General features: G+C 45.4%; 2 protein-coding genes across 2 annotated transcripts in view; both read right to left on the bottom strand.

The window, feature by feature from the left end:
* The window catches only part of PIK3CD (phosphatidylinositol-4,5-bisphosphate 3-kinase catalytic subunit delta), a 31,076-nt gene extending 13,748 nt beyond the window's left edge, over nucleotides 1–17,328 (bottom strand). The window contains exons 1-10 of the mRNA XM_026715693.2: nucleotides 16,871–17,328; nucleotides 11,378–11,541; nucleotides 10,071–10,299; nucleotides 8,979–9,211; nucleotides 7,966–8,145; nucleotides 7,158–7,307; nucleotides 5,818–5,907; nucleotides 3,511–3,732; nucleotides 1,589–1,685; nucleotides 258–388 (exon numbers count right to left, since the gene is read on the bottom strand). Coding sequence (XP_026571478.2) covers nucleotides 258–388; nucleotides 1,589–1,685; nucleotides 3,511–3,732; nucleotides 5,818–5,907; nucleotides 7,158–7,307; nucleotides 7,966–8,145; nucleotides 8,979–9,211; nucleotides 10,071–10,299; nucleotides 11,378–11,527 — 1,482 coding nt within the window. The 5' untranslated portion in view covers nucleotides 11,528–11,541; nucleotides 16,871–17,328. The remainder of the gene's footprint in view (nucleotides 1–257; nucleotides 389–1,588; nucleotides 1,686–3,510; nucleotides 3,733–5,817; nucleotides 5,908–7,157; nucleotides 7,308–7,965; nucleotides 8,146–8,978; nucleotides 9,212–10,070; nucleotides 10,300–11,377; nucleotides 11,542–16,870) is intronic.
* Nucleotides 17,329–21,259: 3,931 nt separating this feature from the next.
* LOC148124475 (uncharacterized) lies at nucleotides 21,260–23,943 on the bottom strand. The gene has a single exon (XM_087915128.1). The coding sequence runs from the start codon at nucleotides 23,902–23,904 to the stop codon at nucleotides 23,272–23,274; it is 633 nt and encodes a 210-aa protein (XP_087771254.1). The 5' UTR covers nucleotides 23,905–23,943; the 3' UTR covers nucleotides 21,260–23,271.
* Nucleotides 23,944–26,131: the final 2,188 nt, after the last annotated feature.

The raw sequence follows: 26,131 nt of genomic DNA, 5'->3' as shown, positions 1-26,131 counted from the left end.
CACACTGGGATCTTGTTAAGTTTGGGAACCAGAAGATCCCGATCTGATTCTGCGTGTCCCCCCGCCCTCTTTGCTTGCCTTTGGGGGCAACCTCAACCCACGAACACCAAGAGAACCAAGGCAAACCATCCCAGTGAAGGGGGCCATTTGCCCCAATGACCCAGAACACATCCACAGCCCACAATGGATTGGACACGACTTCGCAACTCACAACAACCCAAAACAAGCCGCAAGGAACACATCAACACAAGCCTCACCTGTCTCATGGAAGGGTAGTAGATCGGATACAGCGAAATGCCGGGGAAGCGGATGAAAAGCGTGGCGGCGCTCTCGGCATTGGGATTGGTCTGGATGGTGCCCGTCGGGTTCAGCAATTCTCCTTTCTCATCTGCAAGGCAAAAGGGCTCTGGCTGCCAATCGGCTCCGTCGGAACGCAGAGCCTCGCTTGGCAAGGTTTACTACTGGGCTGCCGTAAACCCGGCCTGCTGGAACAAACCACAATCGCCAGGGCATTTATCGCACCTGTGCCCTGCGTGAACCGGGCCTCCGCATCCGATATCGGCAAATTCCAGGATGACCGAGTCCACGCTTCGCAGTTGCACTTATCTGCAACTGGTTGAAAGTTGAGCTCTAAGTTGAGCCTCCCTATCCAAGAGCAGTCCTGCACTCTTCTAAACTACATGATCAAACGACACAGACACCCCGCCCACAGCAGGGTGTCTACCCTGGTGGGTTATGGAAGACCTCCAGTTTGAAGATGAGATTAGACAAACCGCTTGTCTAAAATGGTATAGGGTTTCCCTGCTTGAGAGCGGGTTGGACTAGAGGACCTCTGAGGTCCCTTCCAGGGGTGGGCTTCAAATTTTTTAGCAAGGGGCTCTCTGCCCTAATGACTGGCTGGGTGGTCATGTGACTGGCTGGGTGTGGTCAACTTGGTGTTGCTTCTTTGCCCTAATTTCCTAAACAAAAAGGATATATACCAAAAAGTCATTTATTATTTTGTGCATTTAACTTAATACTTAAAATAAAAGACTGGGTGAAACCAGGCTTATTAGCAGCAGCTGTGAGGGGGATTTTGGAGTCTTAAGTGGAGTTTCTGGTAAGTTACATGATTCTTATTATTTGGGAATTAATCCCCTCGGAAGCTAGTGGCTCTGTGATCTGATTTTCTCAATGGCTCTTCCTGACAAGCGCCGAGTGGATTGTTTATCTAGCTTGCCATACTTTTACCAGGTATGAAATGCTCTCGGCTGAACGCCCAGAAATTCAGTTAAGCCTATTAAGAGCTTTCCCTTGCTGCTTGTCTTTCTGAGGTTATGGGGGGCCTCTCCGAGCCCCACAGAGTCTTAGCTAGGGGCTCGGGCGAGCCCCCAACAGCCCAGCCCTGGCTCCCTTCCAACTCTTTAAATCTGGCGATTCTGTTTTTCTTATCTTTAAAACCCACTTCTTGTCTTTTCTAGACCTTTTGGCTCAGCAGAAACCTGATGAGAATTAAATAATAATGACGACATTAAAGGAGCGGACTCATCCCACCGGATGCCCTTCCCGTTCTCCGTGGAGAAAGAGAAGCAGGAAGGGTTTAGCCCACCTGGGAAGGCCGACCACATGGGTAAGACGCACTCTCCGGCTTTCAGCTGGTCTTGGTAGTCGAAGAGCATCACATTCACCCAAGCGAGCGGGCAGTCCTAGAGAAGGGAGGAAGGAAGAGGATGGCAGGGATGATAGGACGCATGGTGATAATGGGACTGCCAAGAACAGGGTGTCCTAAAGACAAGCCATGGCAGACCTTAAAAAGATCCTTTCCAACTCTGTGTTCTGTTCTGTTCCGTTCCATTCTATTCTATTCTGATTTCTATCCTCTACAGCTCTAAGTGCTATTGCTATGTTACTCTATTCATTTTAATTCTAATTCTTTCTTTCTCCTTTGAACTGGCCAGTGAGTCAGGGCAGCAAAAAAAAAAAAACGGGCAACTAAGCAGAGAGCGGTGAGTAATTCGGTGGATGGACTCCAAAAAGCAGATGACTCGGCAAATTTGGGGGAAATGGGGAAAACAGAGGGCTGAGTGACTCAGCAAAGGATTCCGAAATATGACCATCATTGGCCCGATTCTAGGAAGGCCCAACGCCTTTCGTTCCCCCCCCTTCCCTCTCTCCCCGTTGCCTTTGGCAGCTGCACAGCCTGTGTCTGTTGGCACTTTCTCGTGTTTCTACAACCGAGAAACACATCCCGTCCCCGTTGCTGAAACGAAATCTTCTTTTTAACATCTGGAAAGGAACGGGGACTTTCTCAGAAAAGCAGCTGGGTTTTTTTTGTACAGATGTCCAAGAAAAGGAGGCCTCTGGAAGAATAAGCAGGCAGCCATGTGGGCCAATTCTCTTTTTTCTCCCCCACCCCGCCCCAATTCAGGGTTTGTGAGATGAACGTTTAAAGCCCCCAATGTAACGGAGACTCTGGTTTGGGTCCCTTCTAAAGCTTTCCAAGCAGCCTTATTCTTTTGCACATGGGTGCGTGAGAGAGAAAACCCTCCTCAGCGTTCCAGAAAACCTCCATTCCAACCAATAACTCCACTTTCTCAAAAGTCCTTTTTTAATTGGATAGTAAACTGGCACATCTGGAAAATCCCGAATCTTAAAAGTTCCTGGCTTCCTTGCAATAAGTAAACAAAGCTACAAATCCCCCCCCTGCACCCATCATCGCATCACATGCCCCAATCACCCTCTGCCCCAACTTGAGACTTCCTCTCACTTAGGCGCCAACTAACATGACCTTGAATTAGAAAAAGAATGTTATTATGTCTAACTTCATACACTCCCAAGAAATTCCCCCCCTCCCACTTTCCCAGGCTCAAAATATGGCAGTGTGGGAGCATCCAATTTATTTATTGGTCTTACCAGTTAATGAATGTTTCATCTTTAACAACAACAACACAAGAGCGCACAACAGATATAAATTAAATGTAAACCACTCCAAACTCAATTGCAGGAAGTATGATTTCAGCAACAGAGTGGTCAATGTCTGGAATTCACTACCTGATTCTGTGGTCACCTGCTCAAGCCTCTACTCCTTTAACCTCAAACTAACCTCAATTGACCTCACCCCGTTCCTAAGAGGTCTGTAAGGGGCGGGCATAAGTGCATCATCGTGCCTATCATCCCTGCCCTATTGTCCCCAATTATTAGTTCCTATTTCTTGTGTTTAAACGTATGTTATACATCTTGTGGCTTCCAAAGCTGACACTCGTTTTGCACGAGGGTTATTTTTAAAATCCTGAATCTGCCATCGTCCTGTCCCGTCCCCCCCTGTGTGCAACCATTCCCTTCCCTCGCTAAATTTCTACCTTGCAGGATTCTCAAACCGCCACCCCCAAGTTGCAAGATACGAGTGTTGCAAACGTGGAGGGAAACTTCCCAAAGCTGCATTTCTCACCCTCTTGGCTGTTTTGTTTTTGTTTTTGTTTTTGTTTTGCTGGCAAAAAAATGGTGCCACCACAATAGGGCCAAGAGACTTACTGCTTTTTTGGACTTCTTCTTGGTGGACCTGGCTTTTTTGGCTTTTTCCACCACCGAGTAGAGGACTAAGCAGAGCCGAGCCATGCGGGGCAAGTCGCAGACATGAATGTCAAATTTTAACGTCTGATCCCACGTGGGCTCGGAGCAAACATTGGCTTCGGTGCTGGTCATCATTTTGCAGAGCATTTCATGACCGTGGTAGAGCCCGGCTTGCACGACCAGCTGGAAAAAAAAAGGAGATAAATGGGAGAAGGGAGAAGGTTTATCCAGCCCAAGGAGCTGCCGATCCAGTTGTACAGAGGAAGGATGGAGTCTGTCATCTGCACCTCTGTAGCTGTCTGGTTTGGTTCTGCAACCCAACAGGACAGACCCAGACTCCAGAGAGGAATTAGGACTGAAGAAAATAGCAATGGCTACCAACCTGCCTCCCATTGAGGATCTGTATCCTGCACGAGTCAAAAAGAGGGCTGTGAAAATATCTACAGACCCCTCACATCCTGGACATTAAACTGTTTCAACTCCTTCCCTCAAAATGACGCTTATAGAGCCCTGCACACCAGAACAACTAGACACAAGGACATTATTTTCCCCAAAGGCCATCACTCTGCTAAACAAATAATTCCCTCAACACTAACCATTTACAAAGTCTGCACTACTATTACTATTAACCTTCTCATCCCTCCTTATCACCCATCCCCTCTCACTTGTGACTGTAACTTTGTCGCTTGTATCCTTACTATTTATATGGACTGTTTCCTGGTATGATTCGATTGCTTATTATACCCTGTGACTATCATTAAGTGTTGTACCTGATGATTCTTGACTCTTGATGAAAGTATCTTTTCTTTTATGTACACTGAGAGCATTTGTACCAAAGACAAATTCCTTGTGTGTCCAATAAAGAATTCTCTTCTCTTCTCTTCTCTTCTCTTCTCTTCTCTTCTCTTCTCTTCTCTTCTCTTCTCTTCTCTTCTCTTCTATTCCATTCCAATTTCCATTCCCATTTCTATTCTATTCTATTCTATTCTATTCTATTCTATTCTATTCTATTCTATTCTTATTCTTATTCTTATTCTTATTGTATTCTTTCAGCCCCAAATGAATAGCTCCCCCTCTGCGGATGGAAACCAGGAAGTCTCAAATCTGTGGGCCAGGCGAAGGATGTCCAAACACACTAGCTGTTACAGACGGCCCTCAACTTAACAACAGCTTATCGAGTGATCATTCAAAGTTTAACCACGGCACTGAAAAAAAAGTGCTACTTCTTCCTTTTTTTGTTTGCAGTGTTCCCCGCAGTCGCGTGATCAAAATTGAGGTGCTGACTGGCAAACTGACTCGTATTTACAACGGTTGCAGTGTGTGATTCCCCTTTTGGCGGTCTTTCTGACATGCCAAGTCCGCCCCCCCAACAACAACCCTGTGAGGTGGGTTGGCCTGAGAGAGAGTGACTGGCCCACCCAGCTGGCTTTTCCTGGCTAAGGCAGGACTTGAACTCACGGCCTCCCGCTTTCTAGCCTTGTACCAAACTGGCTCTCTGATTATCTTAATGGTTCTTTTCTAAGAGATCAGAAACGACAATATAATACTTGTTTGAATGTCCTCTTTGCTATTCCAGCTAATGTCTTTATCTTATCTTATAATTATATAATAAATATCCTATAATAACCCCGGTCAGTTTGCAAGGAGAGCTCAAAACAGTAAACCAGAAGCAACCTCAATCCAATCTGATCAACGCTATTTGGAAATTTGCCCTAAATTCAGGAAGGAAATAACATTTTAAGTATGATCTGCAAAAAAAGGAAGCAATTAAAAAAAAACAACCCTTGTGGTTCCTTATTCCCTTCTACCCCCTAATTTCTCCATTAAAAAAAAAAAAAATTCCCCCCAGAACTATAAAGTCAAGAGACGTTCAACCTCCTCCTTTTTTTTTAATTTATGTGCAAAAAGCTGCATTTTAGCGTAAGTGGAAAGGAAGGAAAACTTTTTCAAACACACACACACACACACACGCACACCAAAAACAGTTTCTAAGAAGTTCATTTCTGGCTAATCAACACTGCCATCCTGACTTCCTGTAATGAGAAGTTTTCGACCGCCAAATTATAGAATTGAATGAAAGAGTTTCAGAAAGAAAAAGGAAAAACAACAGTTGCATGATTTTGAGCTTGACAATCGCAGGTTTGGTTACCGATGCAAGTCGTAAACAAATCCTGAGTGGGAAGGTAGAAAGCCACAGAGCATCTAGTCTGCAAAGAATAGGAGAGAGAGAGAGAAAAAAAAACAAATATTTGGTTTAAGGTGACTTACTTTCATTCCTTCGTCGGCGTTCACTTTGCTGCAGTGCAGGAGTTCGATATAATACGGCTGATCCAGGGACCACAGAGATACACAGGTCAGCTAAGCACAGGAACAAGGAGAAGAAAGAAATGGCGGAGTTGGATTTCATGGCTAATTTTGGCATTTGGCCCACCCAAAAAAGATACATAACCAGCCCCTGGTATGCTATTTAAACTTCGCCTGCAAAGATAGATTTGTCTTATAAAGTCAGCTTTGAATTAAAACCATCCTTCCTATCTCCCCAACACCCCTACGAGGTAGGACACTTTGCACAAAGATTGGGAATTGGAGAAAGAAGCACTGAGGACGATGTGGGGAGGGCAGACACCATAATTCCAGCAAAGGACTCTGTACCAGCCTACCAGGGAACTGCTTCGTTTCCAAGAATAATAATAATTTCAATCAATCAATCAGAATATTCAATTGTTCGTGTATTAATTGCAGCTAGAATTGCAGTTTCTCAAAATTGGAGAAAGCGAAAAAAATTCCTACTAATGAAAGTGTGCATTAGGAAAATATTAGAATGTGCAGAAATGAATAGATTAACCTTTGCAATTAAAGAGAAGGAGCAAACTGAATATTATAAAATATGGGAATTATTTTAGCGATGGCCAGAGGAAAAAAATATGAACGCTAGAAATAGCGAAGAGATTAACGAAATATAGAAAATAGGTTTATGGAATTAAACATGCTAAGAAGAGGAGTGTTACAGTACTAGAGATATTATGTATATTAGTAGGATAAGAATAGAAAATTAATACCAAAGTAACGAGCCATGGATGTACATTTTAATAGTTATGGCACAAGATATTTGTACCCAACAACACACCGTTAAATGGAAGATGAATTGTATGCACCTTAAATAAAAATTTAAAAACTAATAATAATAAAAAAGAATAGAGCTGGAAGGGACTTTAGAGGTCATCTAGTCCACCCCCTGCTCAAGCAGGAGACCCTACATCATTTCAGACTGGTGGCTATCCAGTCTTTTCTTAAAAACCTTCAGTGATAGAGCCCACAACTTCTGGTGGCAAGCCGTTCCACTGGTTAATTGTCCACCCAGTTAGGAAGTTTCTCCTTCATTCTAGTTGCTTCTTTCCTTGGTTAGTTTTCCATCCGTTGCTTCTCGTCCTGCGTTCAGGAGCTTTGGAGAATAGCTTGACTCCCTCTTTTTTGGGGCAGCCCCTGAGATACTGGAAGACTGCTGTCATGTCCCCCTCCCCCAATAATCCTTCTTTTTTTTTTTTTCTTCTGAATTTGAAAAAAAATCATCTCTTTTTGGTGAAAAAAGGAACATTATACGGGGTTACCTTCTGCTTAGGGCCCGGAGACAATTTGAGGGCTGTTTTGGGGGGGTGCCCAAGCCCGTTGCTCTGTTCCTCCCGCAAAGTCAGAAGAGAGGATCTGTGGACCATAATGAGGTGGGGGACGAAACGCTGGTGGAGGCATTCGCGGATGTACTGAGGGGAAAAGAACAGGTGCCATTAACGCCTCAATCAAAGCTTCAAAGGCTCATCGGGGTTTGACCGCGAATAAAATCAAGCAGGCCTCAAATCCCAAGCCTGGAACGGAATTCTAAAAAATTTGGACAAATTTAAAACCGAACTCAAGGTTCTAGCACCTATGAAGGAAAGGGGGGGGGCACATAGGCACGCTATTCACCTTAAATAGCAAAAAAAAAAAAGGGACTGAGGTGTGACTTCCAAAGGCGAGAAGGGTCGAGGTAGCCATTTTAGTTGCTTCCTCGTCCCCGAGGGATTCATGAGGACTAGAATGCCAGTTTGGGGCTGCAAGGGGTCGAGTCTAAGCTGCATCTGAAGCTAGGCAGCATATAAATAGACATGTGTTTCTCAAATTTGGGTCACTTTTAAGCGAATTGGAGGCAGGTTGATATGATAATACAGTGGGGGGGGGGGTCGGCCATTTTAAGACGGGCGGACTTCAACTCCCAGAATCTTCCAGCCAGCTTTGCTTTTGATTTGCTGCCTGGGGAATTCTGGGGGTTGTAGTCCGCCTGTCTTAAAATGGCCGAACCTTTTCCCCCCCCCACCCCCGTACTATTATATCACCCTGCCTCACGTGGCTGTGTTCGCTTAGCAATGGGTGGAAAAGACATACCTGGAACTGATAAAGGGGATACTCCCCATAGATGTATTCGTACTTCCCGTTCACCTGCAAGGTGTACTCGTCCGCGGGGCTCACTCTTTGGTGGCGGAAAATGGTGGCTTGCTTCTTGACGGCGTAGCTCATCAGAGTGATGGGGAATTCCTTCAGGGAAATCTGGAAAGTGAAGCTCTCCTGCCAATCCAGGAAAAAAATATGAAGGCAGAAGGTTAACTTTCTTAGTCCATCTCCACTGCTTCCTCACGGGTAGTCTCGACTTACAACCATTTGTATAGCGGCCGTTCGAAGTTATAACAGCAAGGGGAAAGAGAGTTTAATGGCTGTTTGGGACACGTAACGACCGTTGTGCATTTCCCAGCCGTGCGATCCAAATAATTAAATGTTGGGCCCAATTGTGATTGTAAGTTGAAGTCCACCTGTATTTTGCACTGGTTCAGCCCACGTGTTCCCACCTACCAGGTCTTTGCAAACAAGCCAAGATCTGAGGAAGATGGGAGGTTAAGAAATATGAAGGGAAGGAAGGAAGGGAGGAGGAGGAAGGAAGGAAGGAAGGAAGGAAGGAAGGAAGGAATGAAGGAAAAAGGGGAAGAGAGGAAGGAAGGAAGCAAGGAAGGAAGGAGGGAAAGGAAGGAGAGGAAGGAAGGAACGAAGGAAAAAGGGGAGGAAGGAAGAAGGAAGGAAAGAAAAGAAAGGGAGGGAGAAGAGAGGAAAAGGAAAAGAAAGAAAAAGCAAAGCAAAGCAAAGCAAAAGGAAGGAAAAAGAAAGGAAGGAAGGAAGGAAGGAAGGGAGAAAGGAAAGAAAGAAAAAGAAAGAAAGAAAGAAAGAAAGAAAGAAAGAATTTGAGATTTACACATTATAGCAAGAGCATTGCCAGTTTTTCGCTTTGGAAAAACCCATTATCTAGGACACAGACACACACACACAGAGTCTTTGCTCTTTTCCACACACTACAACATCTCCATTCTCTCTTTCTCTACAGAGATTCAGGAAGCGTGCAGATTATTTACCCCTCCGGATTGAAATTTGACGTTGACAAAAATGGTCTTTCCAGGCATGGGCAAAGATGGCCTCCTCCCGAGCCCACTCAGGGCGGGCTCCAGTTGAACTGGGAAACTGTACTCCATCCAGTCCTTCCAGCTGAGCTGCTGGCGCTGAGCCGCCTTCTGCTCGCAGTAATCCTGCATTTGAACCCGGAAGTCGTTCACCTCAGGATCGGCCAAGGAGTCAAACTCATGCAAACCTAGACGGGGAAGAAGAGGAGGACTTTCTAAAAAATGGCAGGGAGAAAGTTGGCCCGTCTACCTACTGCGTCAGATCTCCTCCCTCGACAAGGTAAGCCTGTTGCGTCCCTTCACAAGCCCTAAGTTTCTAGTCCTCGTGAAAGCATGGAGGATTCCCTGGGCCAGAAGTCATGCACCGAGATAGGATTTGACTACGCACCTTAGGGAAATAGGCCAAACCTTTGATCGAAAGCTGCAAGGAAATCTCACTTCTGCTGCCTGGGTGCATTTCAGTTGGCAGGAAAGTTTTTGTTAAGATGCCCTGAGATTTTCGGTTTTTCAGCCGCTTTCATGATTGATCATTATGGGCTCTAATTGTCAGTCATACTGTCTGATTTCTCCTAATTACTTTGATTATACTGTGGGGTCCCTGGTGCTCTCTGAGCTTAGGTTTTTTTTCTTGCAGACGTTTCATTACCCAGCTAGGAAACATCATCAGCGCTAGAAAGAAATGGCTTTGTACTGATGATGTTACCTAGTTGGGTAATGAAACGTCTGCAAGAAAAAAACCTAAGCTCAGAGAGCACCAGGAACCCCATAGTTCAACTCTGAGCTACCACTATATTCTCTTTCTATCGGTGCTTTGACTACACATTAATAAACCAAAATAAGAACTAAAAATACAGCATTGAAAAAGAGCAGGTGGGCTATTTTATATATGTAAGTTTTCAATCAAATCAAAGAATTAAAAACTTAGCAAGGCACCAGTCATCCTCTGCCAAGGGCACTTCCTGAGGAACGGAAAGCAATACTTTTATTCCCTCCAACAGCCCTGCAGTGCAGGCCATTTGCCCCCTCGCCCAGATGCCTTCCACCAACCTTTGCCGATCAGGAGGCTAATCTGGGAATTGAGCAATTTCTTCGCCCGGTCCCCCTCGCGGGCCACCAGCCGCAAGACCGGGAGGAAAGGCTGGACATCACAGAGGCGTCTTTGCTCGTCCTCCAGTTCCTGCAACTCTGCGGCTTGGTTGATGCAGGTGAAGACGTAGGAATCCGGGGCGCTGAGCATCTGGAAGAAGGGCTCATATTGGGCCTGGTGCCAGACCACCTGGAAGGAAGACAGCAATAGCCTTAGGCTTATGTACCACTTCACAGTGCTTGACAGCCCTCTCTCGAAGCGGTTGACGGAGGGTCCTCATTTTGCCAACCAATGGAAGGTTGAGTCAACCTTGAGCTGATCAGGATTGAACTCTTGGCTGGGGGCAGACTCAGCCTGCAATACCGCATCTTAACCGTTGTGCCACTACAGCTTGCTCTGTCTATCTACCTACCTACCTACCTAACATATATGTATATCCACCTACCTACCTACCATCCATCATCTATGTCTTACCTACCTACCTACCGACCATCCATCCATCCACCCACCTACCTACCTACTTACTACCGGTATCTACCTACCTACCTATCATCTATGTCTATCTACCTACCAACCATACATTCAGCAAAACACACAGAGTTGGGATGACACCAGGACCCCAATAAGCCTCGACAATAAAAGATAGCTCACGATTTGCTCCCAATAAGTTGCTGTGCGCAAACTCCCTTTTTAAACACTGTGTTCCCAGGTGCAGCTAATGAAGGGAATCAGGGCCCTTTCCTTCCCAGTAAGCCATGCAACCCACATTGCTCCCTTCTCCGTTCCTCCCTGCGTGCCCTAGGATGAAGAGGGGGTAGGCCTCCGAATTCTCCCTCTCTTGCTCTCCCCCTCCCCTGCTCTGCCCAGCTGGACTTTGCCCTTCCCCAGTTTTTTCCACAGCCAACGGAGCCCATACTCCCACTCCCTGTCAGCTGCTCGGCCTCCCTCTCTGAATCAGGTTCCGACAGGGGGCATGACAGAGGTAGTCCTTGACTTACGACCACAATTGAGCTGGTCAGAAGGTCACAAAAGGGGATCCAGTGACCCTGGCACATTGCAACCCTCATAAGTAGGAACCAGTTGCCAAGCCTCCGGATTTTGATCATGTGACCACAGGGGAGGGGGAGCTGCAACAGTCGTAAGCGTGAAAATCAGTCGTCTGTGCCCTTTTCCCCCAGTGCCACTGTAACTTTGAATGGCCACTAATGGAATCGTTGTAAGTTGGGGACTCTATAGCTGGGCGAAACTCCCGTCACAAAGACCGTACCTTTTTGATGGCAGCCAGGCTGGCATGGCAGGAAACGGGCAGGGGCAGGTAAATCCCGGTGGGTAGGAGGAAGTCCACATGGATGGTGTAGTTGCTTTCTTTGGACCAAAATTCGGACGGGCAGTACATTCCTGGGGGCATCCCTGGCATTTCTCAATGCCAACCTGCAACGAAACGGAATTCCGACATTTTCATCCCTGCAAATTCTCTCCTTTTCACCCAGGAGAGTGGCCAAACCTCTGAATTCCCAAGCATGCGATCACGGAAACACACCGTTTTTTTCCCCCCCAGCGCCGTCGTAATGCCAAGCGGTCCCTAAATGATCTCTTGCAAGTGGGCCACCTGGATCGTTCACGTGTTCTGAATTTCTGAGGGTTACATCTGGTCAGTCTCTCAGACCAAGCTCAAGTTTGCGCTGTTTTGTGTTTGAGAAAAAGAGAGGAATAGTCCTTAAAGAGGGGCTGTGAAGCACTGCGACATATACCGCTTCACGGTGCTTTATAACCCCTCTTTAAGCGGTTTACAGAGTCAGCATATGGCCCCAAACTATTTGGGTCCTCATTTGATGGTAGGTAGGTAGGCAGGTAGATAGATAGATAGATAGATTAGGTAGAGATGATAGAGATAGATGATCGATAGATAGATAGATGAGAGAAAGATAGGGGAGAGAGAGAAGATGGATAGATAGATAAGTAGAGAGAGATGATAGATGGATGGATAGATAGATAGATAGAGAGAGAGAGAGAGAGAGAGAGAGATGAGAGAGAGATGGGGAGAGAGAAAAGATGGATAGATAGAGAGAGAGAGGTGATAGATGGATCGATAGAGAGATAGAGAGAGAGAGAGAAGATGGATAGGTAGGTAGGTGGGTGGGTAGGTTTGTAGAGATGACAGATAAATAGATGGACTGACGGATGGATGGATGGATAGATAGATATAGAGATGAGAGAGATATAGATAGGGAGGGAGAGAGAGATAGATAAGTAAGGAGAGAGAGATGATAGAGAGAGAGAAAATTGAAAGGTAGATAGATGATAGATAGATAGATAGATAGATAGATAGATAGATAGATAGATAGATAGATAGATAGATAGATAGAAGGTAGCTGCCCCCCAAAAGCAGAAAGGGAGATGGACCCAAGGCCGAAGATAAAAAGGGCTTGAAAAACAGATGTCCTGGACACTTGAAAGGAGATTCCTGAGAGATGATTCATTTGTTTATAAAATGTGCGTCTCAGCTTTTTCCTTTCTTTTTTCAACTACCCCACAGTTGAAAATGACTTCACCACCCTCCTGCAATGTGATCCCCGGTGTGCAAAGCAGATCTTTCAAAATCTTCTAAATCCTGCCCTTTCAAGCTGCGCAATCCTTTCTGAATTATGGATTCCTTCCCAATTCATTTGCAAGTCCTTTGCATCTCATTCATTGCGCCGCTGTCTTTCCAGCTGACACATTTCCCCGCTGAACGTTTTCAAATCTGGCGGCGCTGTTTTATGCAATACTAGCTCGATACCCATGCTTTGCTACGAAACTATGCGGTCGGGCTTAGTTTTTTGGGAGGAGAATAAGGGGGGTGGGGGGGAATGTGCCTCTGCCTACCAGCATCCATCGACATTCATCTGGCTAGCGTCCTGTCAGTGTGGGAGAGTGTTGAGGGCTGTTTGGAAACTGAAGCAGTATTTGCTATGTGAGCAAGTAGACAGCAAGGAGCCTGGGCGTGGCTTAGCTCAACTGTTCTGTACTAAAACTGCTTGGTGCTGTGAAACTGAAAGTCCTCTCCTCTGGTTGTGTTTTGCATTTGGAAGATATTTCTTTTCAGGCGGGGAGGGGGAGTGGAACTCCTTAGCATCAGAGCGTGTTGTGAATAATAATAATATAGGAAATATTAATGGTTCTGTGGGTCATTTGGAAAAAAAAATCCTTTCTTAATGAGCACTGAGAAGCCAAGAGGAAGATACGTGCCGAATTTCAAGTTTGTAGGCTTGATAGTTCTGGAGATTTTGTGATGATGCCCGAGTGGTATTTTGCTTTTATCTATATAGATGTTATGATGAGGCATTTTGAAATGACTTTGACCTGCCTCATAAGTACACAAGCCTAGCAGCATCTTAGCGAGCTCACTTGGGGTTTTCCAGAAATCGACTAATAACCAAATTGACAGGGGAAAGGGGTGGGGGTTTGGGGAGGATGCAAAGTATAAAAAGTCTAATTTAAATAAATCAAGTTTCTAGACCTTAAGGTAATAGAGCCATTCTTGCTTTCTACCGACCACCTAATTAAAAAAAAAGTGAGGAACAGATTTGGTTCTATTAGGGTCAAACGTGATGCAGTTTGCACCCAAAATCTGAACTTGAACACTTCTATATAAAAGCAGGTAGTTCTCAACTTATGACCCCAATTGAGCCCAATACTTCTGTTGTTAAGTGAGACATTTGTTAAGTGAGATTTTCCCCATTTTAAGGCCTTTCTTGCTCCAATTGTTGAGTGAATCACTGCAGTGGATAAGTTACTAACCTGGTTGTTAAAGTGAATCTGGCTTCCCCATTGATAATAGAATAGAATAGAAGAACAGAGTTGGAAGGGACCTTGGAGGTCTTCTAGTCCAACCCCCTGCCTAGGCAGGAAACATTGCTGGTCAGAAGGTCGCAAAAGGGGAGCACGTAACCCCGAGACACTGCAACAGTCATAAGTATGAAGTTGCCAAGCACCTGAATTTTGTTCCCACGATTATGGGGATGACGCCAAGGTCGTGATGCTGAAAAAAAACAGCCGTAAGTCACATTTTTCAGCGCCGTCGTTAACTTTGAATGGTCACTAAACAAAACTGTGGCAAATTGCACGTATAGATTACAAGTTCAGGTTCAATTAACTGGGAACTCTGGAAATGCTCCAGCCAAGGGCAAAAATTTAGGGAGGGCGAACTTAATAGTATCATATACCACAAATTTTAATGAAGTAGTGTTGTACCTTATGATTCTTGATGAATGTCTCTTTTCTTTTATGTACACTGAGAGCATTTGCACCGAGACAAATTCCTGGTGTGTCCAATCACACTTGGCCAATAAAGAATTCTATTCTATTCTAATTCTAATTCTAATTCTAATTCTATTCTATGTACACTGAGAGCCTTTGCACCAAAGACAAATTCCTTGGGTGTCCAACTACACTGGGCCAATAAAAAATTCCATTCTATTCTCAAGTAGAATATTTGAAACGTGAATTGCATCGCGACCATCTCAATTCGAGTTTTCTCCCCCATTGTCCACTGCCTTTATAAAATTACCCATCAGCAGAGAATGAGGTAATTTTCAAGATTTCTCAACCAAGGAAACCAAAAACGATTCTCTGTAATTCTTTGGCCCTCGGCCACCCTTGCAAAGAACTACTGGTCAGTTTAGGTTAGAGGTCTTCAAACTTGACAGCTTTAAGACTTGTGGACTTCAATTCCCAGAATTCCTCCTCCAGTCCATGGTAGCTCAGGAATCCTGGGAGTTGAAGTCCACAAGTCTTAAACTTACCAAGTTTGAAGACCCTTGGATTAGGTGATGCACAGTTAGTCCTCGATTTACAACACAGTTCATTTAGTGACTGTTTTCAGAGTTTACGATCTTTGTAACATCCCCCCGTTGGTCGGGTGATCAAAACTGGCCACCGGTTCAGACTTACGACCATTGCTGGATCCCAAGGATCTTTGGCAACCTTTTGACAAGGGGCGGGGGTGGGGGGGAAGGAAACCAGCTTCACTTAACAATCGGATTACCAACTCATCAGCTGCACTGACTCACTTAACAACGGTGGCGAGAAAGTTCATAAAATGGCAAGTTTGAAACTCACTTAATAAGCGTCTCACTTAACAGCGGAAATTTCGGGCTCCATTTGCGGTGGCAAGTCAAGGATTACTTGAAGTTCTTGGAAGGCACAAATTCTCTTGCAGCCTTGCCTGCCAAAATCTGGGAATTATTTTTTTTTTTTAAATCTTTTTCTTTGCATCATTAAGAGGCAACATATATACACACACGTATCAACTTAAGGGACTAAATTATGGGAAAGTCTATCCGATTCCACTAAGGAGAGGAGTAAATTATTTATTATCCCTTCTGAGAAGGAAGGTGATGGGCCCGGGAAACCTTTCAAGCTAAATACGTAATAGGATAAGATTATTTACAAAGGACTCACAAACACAAAGGCCTTTAAAAGGCAACCCTTTGCTTTTTTTAAAAAAAAAAGGAAAGAAAAACACTGATTTTTTTAAAAAAACCTCTCTAGATTCCCTTGCAGTTTTTGTTTTGTTTGTTTTTAAAATCCAGATGATTTCTTTTTTCTCAACAAGTGGTAAAATATTGCCAGAAGTTTGCAAAAAGAGATTGTTTTAGCCCAGAAATAAACTTCAGAAGGGCAGGAACAAGTGATGCGTTAAAGACACAATTCACAAAATGATGTAGAGAAAAATTAGACCCCTTGTTCATTAATCACAATTTTCATTAACTGCAATTTCTCCCAAAGCCTTTCTTGAGGTCTAGCGTCTTGCAAAGCTTTAGCCCCCTTTTGGATTTCAAGAAAGAAAGAAAGAAACGCCCAGTTTCCCAGCCTTTTAAATCTTGGGCATAACTAGGTTTAGCTTCAAAGAGAAGGGGGAAGAAACTCAATCAGATGATGGTTTATTTCTGGGAAAGGCTGATCTCACTATGTCAAGCATGTAATATTTCTGCTTTAGAAAAAAATAATTAAAAAAAATAAAGAAACGCGGCTCCGAATCGGACGCAAAGCGGGGTGTAAAAGCGACCCCCTTCCCAAGGCAAATATTTGCAGATGCAAACCCTCCCCTCCCCCCCCCCGGATGCGCCCGATCCCTTGGGCATCCTAAGGCTCGAACAAAGGACCACCTAAGGGGGGAGACGCCGCCTGCGGAAAGCTACTCTGCACGTGCTCAGAGGCTTGCTGCCCCACCCCACCCTTGCAAAGCTCAACCCTCCCTCCCCCTTTCCTCTCGCCCTCCCCCCAAACCCAATTCCCCCCCCCAAAGGAGGGGAGGGAGGGGGATCCGCCCCGGGGAAAGAAGCGCAAAAAAAGGACCCCCGGGTCTCCAAAGACGCCGGATCCGGGAGAAGCCACCCACCTCCATGCGGCGGCGGCGACTGTTGCTGCTGCTGCTGCATCCCGGCCTCTCCCGAGCCTGCTTAACCCCGGGCCGGCTGGAAGGGTGGGACGCACCCCCACGTCCCCCAGCCCCACCTCTTCTTCGGCGGCTGCCTCGCAAGGGAGCGTGGCCAAAGAGCCCGAGGCGGCCAGAAACGTCGCTGGTCAGTCCCAGGGATCCTTTCCCAGACGGTGGTGGGGTGGGGATCGGGCTGATTTCCACCACCTCCCTCCAACCTTCCACCCACACACACACACACACACACACACCCCTTGGAGCAGATCCCCTCCCTTTTCAAGCGCGTTTTCCCTCCGCCTCAACGGCTCTCCATCCCTTGCAATCGGCCTCTTTTCTTACCCTGCGTGCTCCGGCTCCCTTCACCGATCCATCGATCGGTCGATCCACTTCCAAGCGCGAGCAGAGAGAGAGAGAGAACGAGCGAGCGACCGAGCTGGGGAGAGGGGGCTCCTTTTAACGCGCCTTTGGGTAGCTTCCCTTCTCCACATGCGCCTCGGTCGTTTGGAGAGGTCCGCTTAACCACCGGCGCGCTTTGAAGCGGGTTCCCCCCTTTGCGGATCCCGATCGCCCAGGATCGCGTTTGTAGGTTTGCTTTATACAAGAGAAGGATCCTTTTTTCCCGAGCTCCCGCTTTCGCCTGCGGAGGCTCCGGTTTCTTTTTGCTTTCTTTTTTTTTTAACCCAGCTCCGCGCTGGGAGCGCTTCGCTTCGCTGCTGGAGGGCTTGAAAGGGCGCGGGAGTTTGCGCTTCCTGAGCGTAACAACATTGAATCCTCCCGAGTTGGACGCTGCTTTCTCTTTCGCTCTTCTGGTTTGTTACAGGAACCAGCCCCGCCGCGTCTGGCTTTCGTTCGGTATTGGCCGATCGAGCGGAGTGTCAACTTCACCAGGTGAAAGAGAGAGAGAGAGAGAGAGAGAGAGAACAAAAGAAAGAAAAAAAGAAAGAAAGAAAAACTAACGAAAGAAAAGAGGAAGGAAGGGAAACTAAAAGAAAAGAGGAAGAAAGAAAAAAGAAAAACTAAAGAAAGAAAAGAAGAAGGAAGGAAGAAAAAAAGGAAAAAAACAAAGGAAAGAAAGAAAAGGAAGGAAGAAGAGAAAGAAAACACAAGGAAAGCAGAAAAATTAAAAGAAGAAAGAAACAAGAAAAATCAAGAAAGGAAGAAAACAAAAGAAAAAAGAAAAACTAAAGAAAGGAAAGAGGAAGAAAAAAGAAAGGAAAAAGAAAAAGAAAAACTAAAGGAAGAAGAGGAAGGAAGAAGAAAAAAAAAAAAAGGAAGAAAAACAAGAAAGGAAGGAAAGAAAGAAAGGGAAGGAAGAGAAAGAAAACAGAAGGAAAAAGAAAAGAAAAATTAAGAAAGGACAGAAGAAAAATAGATTTTCTGAGGTTTCTTTTTTCAGAAATAAGGTTTCTGAAACTGATACCTTATTAGAGTTCTGCTTTTCTTTTACAGTAGCTTCTTTTTTTAAACCCTCAGATCAGCCGCAGTGAATTTATTATCTCAACAAACACAATGGGTTTTTTTTTAAACTCATGATAACCAATCATCAATAAGGGATTTGGAATCCGTTTTGCAGTCCATCTGCTTCGGTTTCCCAACCAAGCTGTTTTCTCCTGGGTCCCCCCAGCACTTCATCCTAATTTAAATTCTTCAGCCATCCAGCCTTTTAATAAAATTGGCAACTTGGAAAGTGATGTTTGCCACTAGCTACCAACAGGGTTCTCTTCCTAAGTACTATTTATGTCCAACCTCCTGAAAAAAAAAATCAAGGGAACCTGAATCAACCAAGTTTTTTTTTTCTTCGAACCCTCTGACCTTATTAATTAGGTTTTACCCTTTTCCAAAACTGCTTTCTATGCCACAGAAAGCAATCCGCTTACTTATCCAATCAGAGGCTGATTTTATAATATGCACACCTTCTAACACGCAAGATGCAAAGACATTTGGGGGGAAAAACACGGGAGAAGGAAGAACTTCAGGGCAATTCTACCAGCAGGCCTCCCAAACAAGGCTTACCGGTATGTTGCAATTTTCCCAGAATTGCTAAACATAAATAAGTTTGTAGTCCTCAGGAATGGCAAAATAAATAAAGCCAGATCTCTAAGATTAAATTGCAAAGATAAGCACAGATGCCTTCGGGGAGGATGAAATGAAATTCACTGGGAGGCGGTGATATTTTCTAGGAAGCTCAGAAAACCAGCAGTTTTTCCACTTTTTAAAAAAAAAACATGGGGAGCATTAAGCAAAATAGGGCAAATCCTATTTCAAAAACCAAAATCCATCGTAATTGAAATGGATCCAATTTGACCGGCACGCGTTTTTTTGTGTCACTGAATCCAGCTCTTTGAATTTCCTCTTTCAAGGAGCCGTTTTGATGGACTTGCTCATTCCGTGGATCTCCAAAGATTTTGCACAGACTTTTTAATCCTGGCCACAAGGCACCGTTGGGCGGATAAAAATAGACAAGCCATCATATCCCCAGCATACCATCCCCTCCTTCAAACGGGGAATTTATCGAGAGGACGGCAAACATTCTTCCTTGCCACAATTCGGATTTAATTTATCGCCACAGATCTCTGGTGGTTGGTGGTGGTTGTTGTTTTTTGCACAAGGTGGAAAATTGGCACAAGCATTGAGACTATAATAATGACCACCAATTAGGAATTTTTTATTTAAAAAAAAAAAGATGAACAGACCGAACACTCAATTTCCGTTTGGAGCCTCTCCAGGCAATGAATGGGCACTGGCAAACAACAAATAACAGGTCTTTAAAAGGCCACCTTTTGAGCATCCACAAGACAAACAGGAAGCATGTCTCTTTCAAGAGGTTAACAAGATTTTTTTTTTTCTGTACCAGCTGCGGCACGCACTTTTGGGGTCTACAAAAAGCCCGAGGCACTGTTTGTGCCCAGAAATACTCACAGGAAGAGGTTTCTAATATGATGAAGCTCTCTTGAGATAGCACAACTTTAAAGGTTCCCCTCACACATCATTTGTGCTAGCCGTTCCCAGCTCTAGGGGGCGGTGCTCATCTCCGTTGCAAAGCCGAAGAAGAGCCAGCGCTGTCCGAAGACGTCTCCGTGGTCATGTGGCCGGCAGGACTGAATGCCGAAGGCACACGGAACGGTGTTCCCTTCCCACCAAAGGGGTCCCTATTTTTCTACTTGCATTTTTTTTTACGCGCTTTCGAACTGCTAGGTTGGCAGAAGCTGGGGACCCGTAACGGGAGCTCACTCCATGACGAGGCGCTGGGGATTCGAACGGCTGACCTTTCTGATCGACAAGCTCAGCGTCTTAGCCCCTGAGCCACCATTTAACAACTGCTTATTACTAACGACTGAAGACTTTAGGGGAGAATTCGAGCCAGGTCTCTCAGGTAGCTGGGATATGCCAACACCTGCTCCATGGACTGGCACGAGGAGGGCGTGGCATGCCAGAAACCAGTCTGCACAAGCAAGCAAAGCCCCGTCCGTGGGATGCAGGCTGCAGGCAACACCATACTCTCTCCGGTCCACCAAAAAAACCTTTCCCTTGTGCCCCAAAGGTTGCAGGATGGGAATAGGAAAAGAGGGGGGGGCAAAACCACCCATAAATAGCTTCTCTTTTTACCCCCACACATTTTAAGATGACCGCAAAGTTTCTCCGGGAGAAGAAATGTATCTCAGCGCTGGGAAAGTTTAAAACAGTCAAGGGGAAATCCGCCAGCAACCAGAACAGAAGTGTCATTTTTGGCCAATTTACAAACGTTAATTTTTTTTTTTTTTACCACAATACTATAATGCATTTTTTTTCGTTTTGCCCATCAGGCACACCACCCATTTTGATACCCTGAAAAATCTCATTTTTTTTAAAAAAAAAAAGAACACCTGCTTTTCAAGTTCCTAGTCCTCAGGATCAAAAGCCCCATTGGAAGGCAACAAAGAGAGAAGACAATTTTCAGATGTAATGGGTCCACTTGGGATCGTTGCAATTCATTCTCTGGGACGGGCAGATTTGAGGACTGGAGGTGTAAAAGGGCGGCTCATGTTATCATTTAAGGCTCTTAATATAATATAAATCCTGCAGCAGGGAGTTCCATTGGTAAAAAGATCTCCTTTATATCAGTTTATCTTTCAGTTGAACCCTATTCGTGAATGAGGATACCTGAATCATTCACATTTTAAAGTTTCTCCCATCTGCCCCTGCCGGAAGTACTACCTATCCCATAACAACCCCCACTCCCAATAATTAATTAATAATAAATTAAGACCCTGAGGATTTAAACCATTCAACAGTGCCACCTGGTGGAGCCCACAGAGCAAACATGACAAATGCATTCAACTCCCCCATTATCCCTTTCTAGTCTAGAAATTGCTCAGGAAGATATATAAAAATGAAACTGGTATTTAGCAGGAAATGCTGTTTTGTTTGCACTGTTTGAAAGAAACGAAAGCAGGTATGAAACCCCAAACCTCATGCTTGCCAATGAGAGAAATAAAAATACCCAAAGGGTGAGAAAACCCCAAAGGAGTTAGTAAAAATTGTTTTTACTTTTTAAAACATGCATGCTATTTGGTTGGTGAGGATGGGAGGCAGAATAATAAGAGGCAAGAGGTTAAAATGACTCTCCATTAAAAATACAAATCTACAAATAAATATACCAGAAATTTATCCTAAGTATCTAAAAAGTAATCAAATAGGGATCAGAGACTAAATGCAATCAAAACTTTATTTTTAAAAAAACCTCTCATTTTCAACAAACAGCAATGTTTGAAACATAATTTTAACTCACAAGGAAAGAACTGAATAACAGGTTATGTTTCAACTCGACCATCCTATTTTCATACACTGGCATGAAACTCTAGATAGAAAATAAAATATATTATTTCACTTCAAATTAAAATGCTCTGTGCTGCCCTTGCAGTATTCAAAATATTAAAATAACAATTGGAGATAAAAATACTAAATGCATCATATATTTTTTTAAATCCTGTGGTTTGCTAATATAGTAGAAATTATTCCAGACACCTGTACATTTTAAAGAGAGGAGGCTATAAAAATTAGCAGTGTTATAAGATGGCGTGAAACTTTATTCGGGAAAATTAATTTTTATTCTTATTTTTAATCTTTGATCTTAATTCAGAAGCAGGAAAATTTACCTTCTCTTTCAAAAAAAACAAAGCCATCCACCCACCCCTTTCCTCTGCCCAGTTTTTCAGTTTCCCAGATCTGTCAAAATTTGTTTTTTCTTTCTTTTCACTTCTCATATTACAACTGTCGAACACTTCTACAGAACAGAAAGCTGTGAACTGTTGAACCGTTGAACCGTATTTCTCCCCCAAACAACTCGACAAAAAAGAGCAAACGAAAACCCATTACGCATCACCGACCTGGAAGAAAACAAAAAATATTGCAACCGTAAACATTTGGCAATCAATCCACAACAGAAACTTCTGGCACATCCTTTGAACCAGGATTTCTAAACTTTCAAACAAGGGATTTGATGGACTATAATAAATGTTGTTTTTGACTTCCTTTTTCTAAATACGATCCGTGAATTATGTTTTGCAGAAAAAAATTGAGGGGCGTCAAAGGTTTATGCTCTCCTGGCTCCTACACATTGGTGTGGGGAAAAAAAATCTACAAATATTATTCTATTTCTGTACAAGGCATTGAAATAACCTTAAATGAAAATAAGGAATGAAAACTGCTAACAGGGTACCACCAATTTTTCTTCAGCTTGGCTTTTCAGTGCTGGACACCTCTTCCCAATTTCTGTGGATGTTGTTTCAAAAGGAAAGGAATTACCACTGACACCACCACCGTAATGCGCAAACCAGTCTAAACCATCTTCAAATGGATTTTTCTTTTTTTTTAACTGGCATTTGCAGAATTGTCATCATCCTGCAGAAAAGAACTTGCAAAATCAGAAATTCTTGGTGCTTTTGAAAAACCCCGAGGGGAAGGTCACTGACCTCTTCCTAGTACAAATGATTCAAAGGCTTCTAAATTAAAAAAAAAAAAAAAGCAAGGACTTCCCCAACTTAAAAAGCCACGTTCACAAAAAAAAACCCAAAATCTCTCAGGAGTAAGTAGTATGTAAAACATTGCCGGATTTATGGATGCCAGAGGCTCCATCAGTGGTGGAGGAAACCCAAGTAACCTTTTTGTGTGTCTCTTGTGTGTGTGTGTTGCAAAAGATTGGCTGCCTTGGCCTGGTTTCAAACAGGATACTTCAGGGGTCACCATCTGTAGCCCCCTCCCCAGTCGACCGTAACTAACCCCATGGCATGTTGGGAGTTGTAGTTTGCCAACTTGGATGCCACTGTGAACAGCAAACTCAAGAGTGCAGACCTCTCTCTCTCTCTCTCTCTCTCTCTCTCTCTCTCTCTCTCTCTCTCTCGTGGATTTTTTAAAAACCAGAATCTGGCTTTGCAGAGAAACTTAAGCAGAATTGGAATCCGAGCCCTGCGCCACCCAACTGCTTCAGTCCCGCACAACAAAGCTGTGATTAGAGAGCAGGGCTCCAGTCCATCAGTTGGCCACCTGGATCTCAAGAAGACCTTGGATTTGAACCTCTTTGCTTTGGAAGGAGTCAGAAAGAGAAGGCTGGCTCGAAAAGAAAACCGGGAATCAGAAGCAGCGAGGGAATATCCTCCTCACTCAGAACTGGAAACTTGAGACTCAAAACATCCAGCTTGCAATTGGACTAGCCTTGGTCTTCCTTGTCTCTTCCACCCGCCGTTTTCCTTTGCAGGATGGTCTCACTTCAGCTCCATCAGGGAATAGCTCGACTCCTGCCAGCTCCAATAAGGGCCGAAGGGCAGGTCGGAGAGAGCCGGGACGGAAGGTCCGGGAGCCCCCGAGGGCTGCAGAAGCAGCGGCGGCGGCGGCGGGGGAGTCACCCCGTCGGGCAGCCAAAGGCGGAGACAGGGCTCGTAGCCCCCCAAAGGGACGATCCCCAGCGGGCGGTGGCCGATCGGATGCGAGGGGGTCTGTCCCACCGCCGCGGGACCCCAGAGGCATCCAGCCGGAGCGCAGGATCGCTGGACTGGGAGCTCCACCACGCGAGGAGGAGGAGGCGGCGGCGGCGGGGCAGCGGGGGCGGCCAGCGGGGGCGATGATCTCCGGGCGCGTCTCCGCCGCGGGTACTTGCCCGGCTCGAACGTGCTTCGGAAAGCCGGGTCCAGCGTCCAATCGCTGCCCTTGCGCGGGCCGCCCACGCGGGGCAGCTTGACGAAGCACTCGTGGAGGCTCAGGTTGTGGCGCACGCTGTTCTGCCAACTGCGCTGGCCCAGCCGGTAGTAGGGAAAGCGGCCGGCGATGTATTGGTAGATGGAGCGCAGCGGCAAGCGCCGGTCCGGGCTGGCCTCGATGGCCATGGCGATCAGGGCCATATAGGAGTAAGGGGGCTTCGTGGCCTCCCCCGTGGCCTCCTCCCCCTCCCCGGGCCGTTCCTCCTGGGCCGAACCTGGGCCGAGTTCCGGAGCGCAGCGCTTGGAGAGCTTCTCCTGGGCGCGGCGCTTGGAGAGCCTCTCCAAAGCGCGCTTTTGGAGATGCGACGCGCCCACCTTTCCTCGCCCGTCTCTCGTTTGGGGGGACTCGGGGGACCCGGCCGCAAGGGCGCGGGGAGCCCCCGGAGGATCGAAGGGGATCCAGCTTTGGGGGTGGGGACGATCGCGAGTATGCAAGGCGCGCCCAGCTCCTCGGCAGCCTGGAGCGCTTCTGCGCCCCTCCGCTGACCCCCGAGGTTCATAGACGGGTCAACGACGAGATGTAACTCTCCGGAGAGATGTAGCAACTGTAGCCATACTTTTGAGAGGGGGCTGGAGATCTTCTCCCCTCCCTGTGGATTGCACTTGGCTTTTCCTTCGGATATGCACGGCTAGGGATTTTTAGAGCTGCATGCGCCGTTTTGTGTGTGTTTGTGTGTTTATGTATGTGTATATATGTGTGTGTGTGGATGGATGGATGCATTTCATATTTATGATCGTTTCGATCCTCGGTGACGAATAAAATAAAGGGATTCCCCCCCGGACCAAATCCAAGCGAGCAGAGCCGCAACTCTGTCCATGCTCTAAATTACCCTTGTTTGCAATTCATCTCCAAAACGGTGGCCGTTTTTGGAGAGGAAGAGGAAATTCCTGCCGGCGACTCGCTTAATCTGCAAACTCTGCAAAGCTCTGCATGGCGCGTTTCCCGTCCAAGATTGGAATAATTTCCTTTGCGCGTTGCATTGCGAAGACTTCCTTCGCCTCCTCCTGTTATTTGCAATAATTGAAGAGAAAGGGGGTTTGACGCCAGCGCCCTGACCTCGCACACCAGCCACAACGGACACTTTCCTCGGTTGCCAAATTATCTTGGTTTGCTAGACGTTGACCAGATGCATTTTGACCAAGATACGTTTGCAACTTGCTTAGCCATCTCTTACAAACGACGCCTTGGTAGTCTCTTAAATTCCATTACACTCCTGTGAGAGGTTATGGGAGTCCTAGTCCCCCGATGGGCAATCCATTGGAGTCTTGCTTTTTTAAAAAATATATATATATATCAATGTTTGCAATTTTAAGTGGGGTGGGGGGTGGGGAAGGCGGTTAAAAATAGCCAACAATCCAAAATAATTGAGAGGTACAAGAACTAAAGGCTACAAATTTAAAATTGCATCTTCGAAAAGACCGGTAAATCTGTGGTCGGAAAGCCTGCCCCCTTGTGGATACCTTTGGTCATATCGCCCCCCCAAAAAAAGCTTTTAAAATTGAATTTGAAATTGAAAACGTCAGACGGCGTCTTTAGAGGGAGATGCACGAGGAAAAAGTTAACGTTGCCATGAAAGGTAACAGATCTCGCTGTTGTTGCTTTGCAATATTGTTTGGTGATTTTAAATTAAATTGAACCCCAAATACAATCAAATACTTTTTGCTTTACTTTGTGGGGGTGCGATGGCACATTGTGTCCACAGGAGGGCACAGTACCATACCTGTAAGTACCTGCAAAAACTTAAGAAAACAAATATATATGGGGTGCGATGGCACACTGGCCACAAGAGGGCTCTCTCTCTCTCTCTCTCTCTCTCTATCTCTATATATAGGGGTGCGATGGCACACTATGACCACAAGAGGGCAATATATATTTGTTTTTTGGAGTTTTTGCAGGTACTTACATGTATGGTACTGTGCCCTCTTGTGGCCACAGTGTGCCATCGCACCCCTATAGAGAGAGAGAGAGAGAGAGCGCCCTCTTGTGGCCAGTGTGCCGTCGTACCCCCATATATATTGCCCTCTTGTGCCCAGTGTGCCATCGCAAACCATATATGTTTTTTTGAGTTTTTGCAGGTACTTACATGTATGGTACTGTGCCCCCTTGTGGACACAGTGTGCCATCGCACCCCCATATATATTTGTTTTTTTGAGTTTTTGCAGGTACTTACATGTATGGTACTGTGCCCTCTTGTGGACACAGTGTGCCATCGCACCCATATATATGTTTTCTTGAGTTTTTGCAGGTACTTATATGGTACTGTGCCCTCTTGCGGACACAGTGTGCCATTATACCCCATGTTTTTTTAAGTTTTTGCAGGTACTTACATGTATGGTACTGTGTCCTCTTGTGGACAGTGTGCCATTG

Source organism: Pseudonaja textilis, chromosome 18 (assembly GCF_049901715.1).
Source record: "Pseudonaja textilis isolate UNSWEBS1 chromosome 18, rPseTex1.2, whole genome shotgun sequence".
Taxonomy (NCBI): domain Eukaryota; kingdom Metazoa; phylum Chordata; class Lepidosauria; order Squamata; family Elapidae; genus Pseudonaja; species Pseudonaja textilis.
Note: the sequence above shows the minus strand (reverse complement) of the source record. Positions and strands in the feature narration are given on the sequence as shown.

What these genes read in the sequence shown, in the direction of transcription:
- LOC148124475 (XM_087915128.1), bottom strand. Translation starts at nt 23,904, where the DNA reads ATGGCCCTGATCGCCATGGCCATCGAGGCCAGCCCGGACCGGCGCTTG.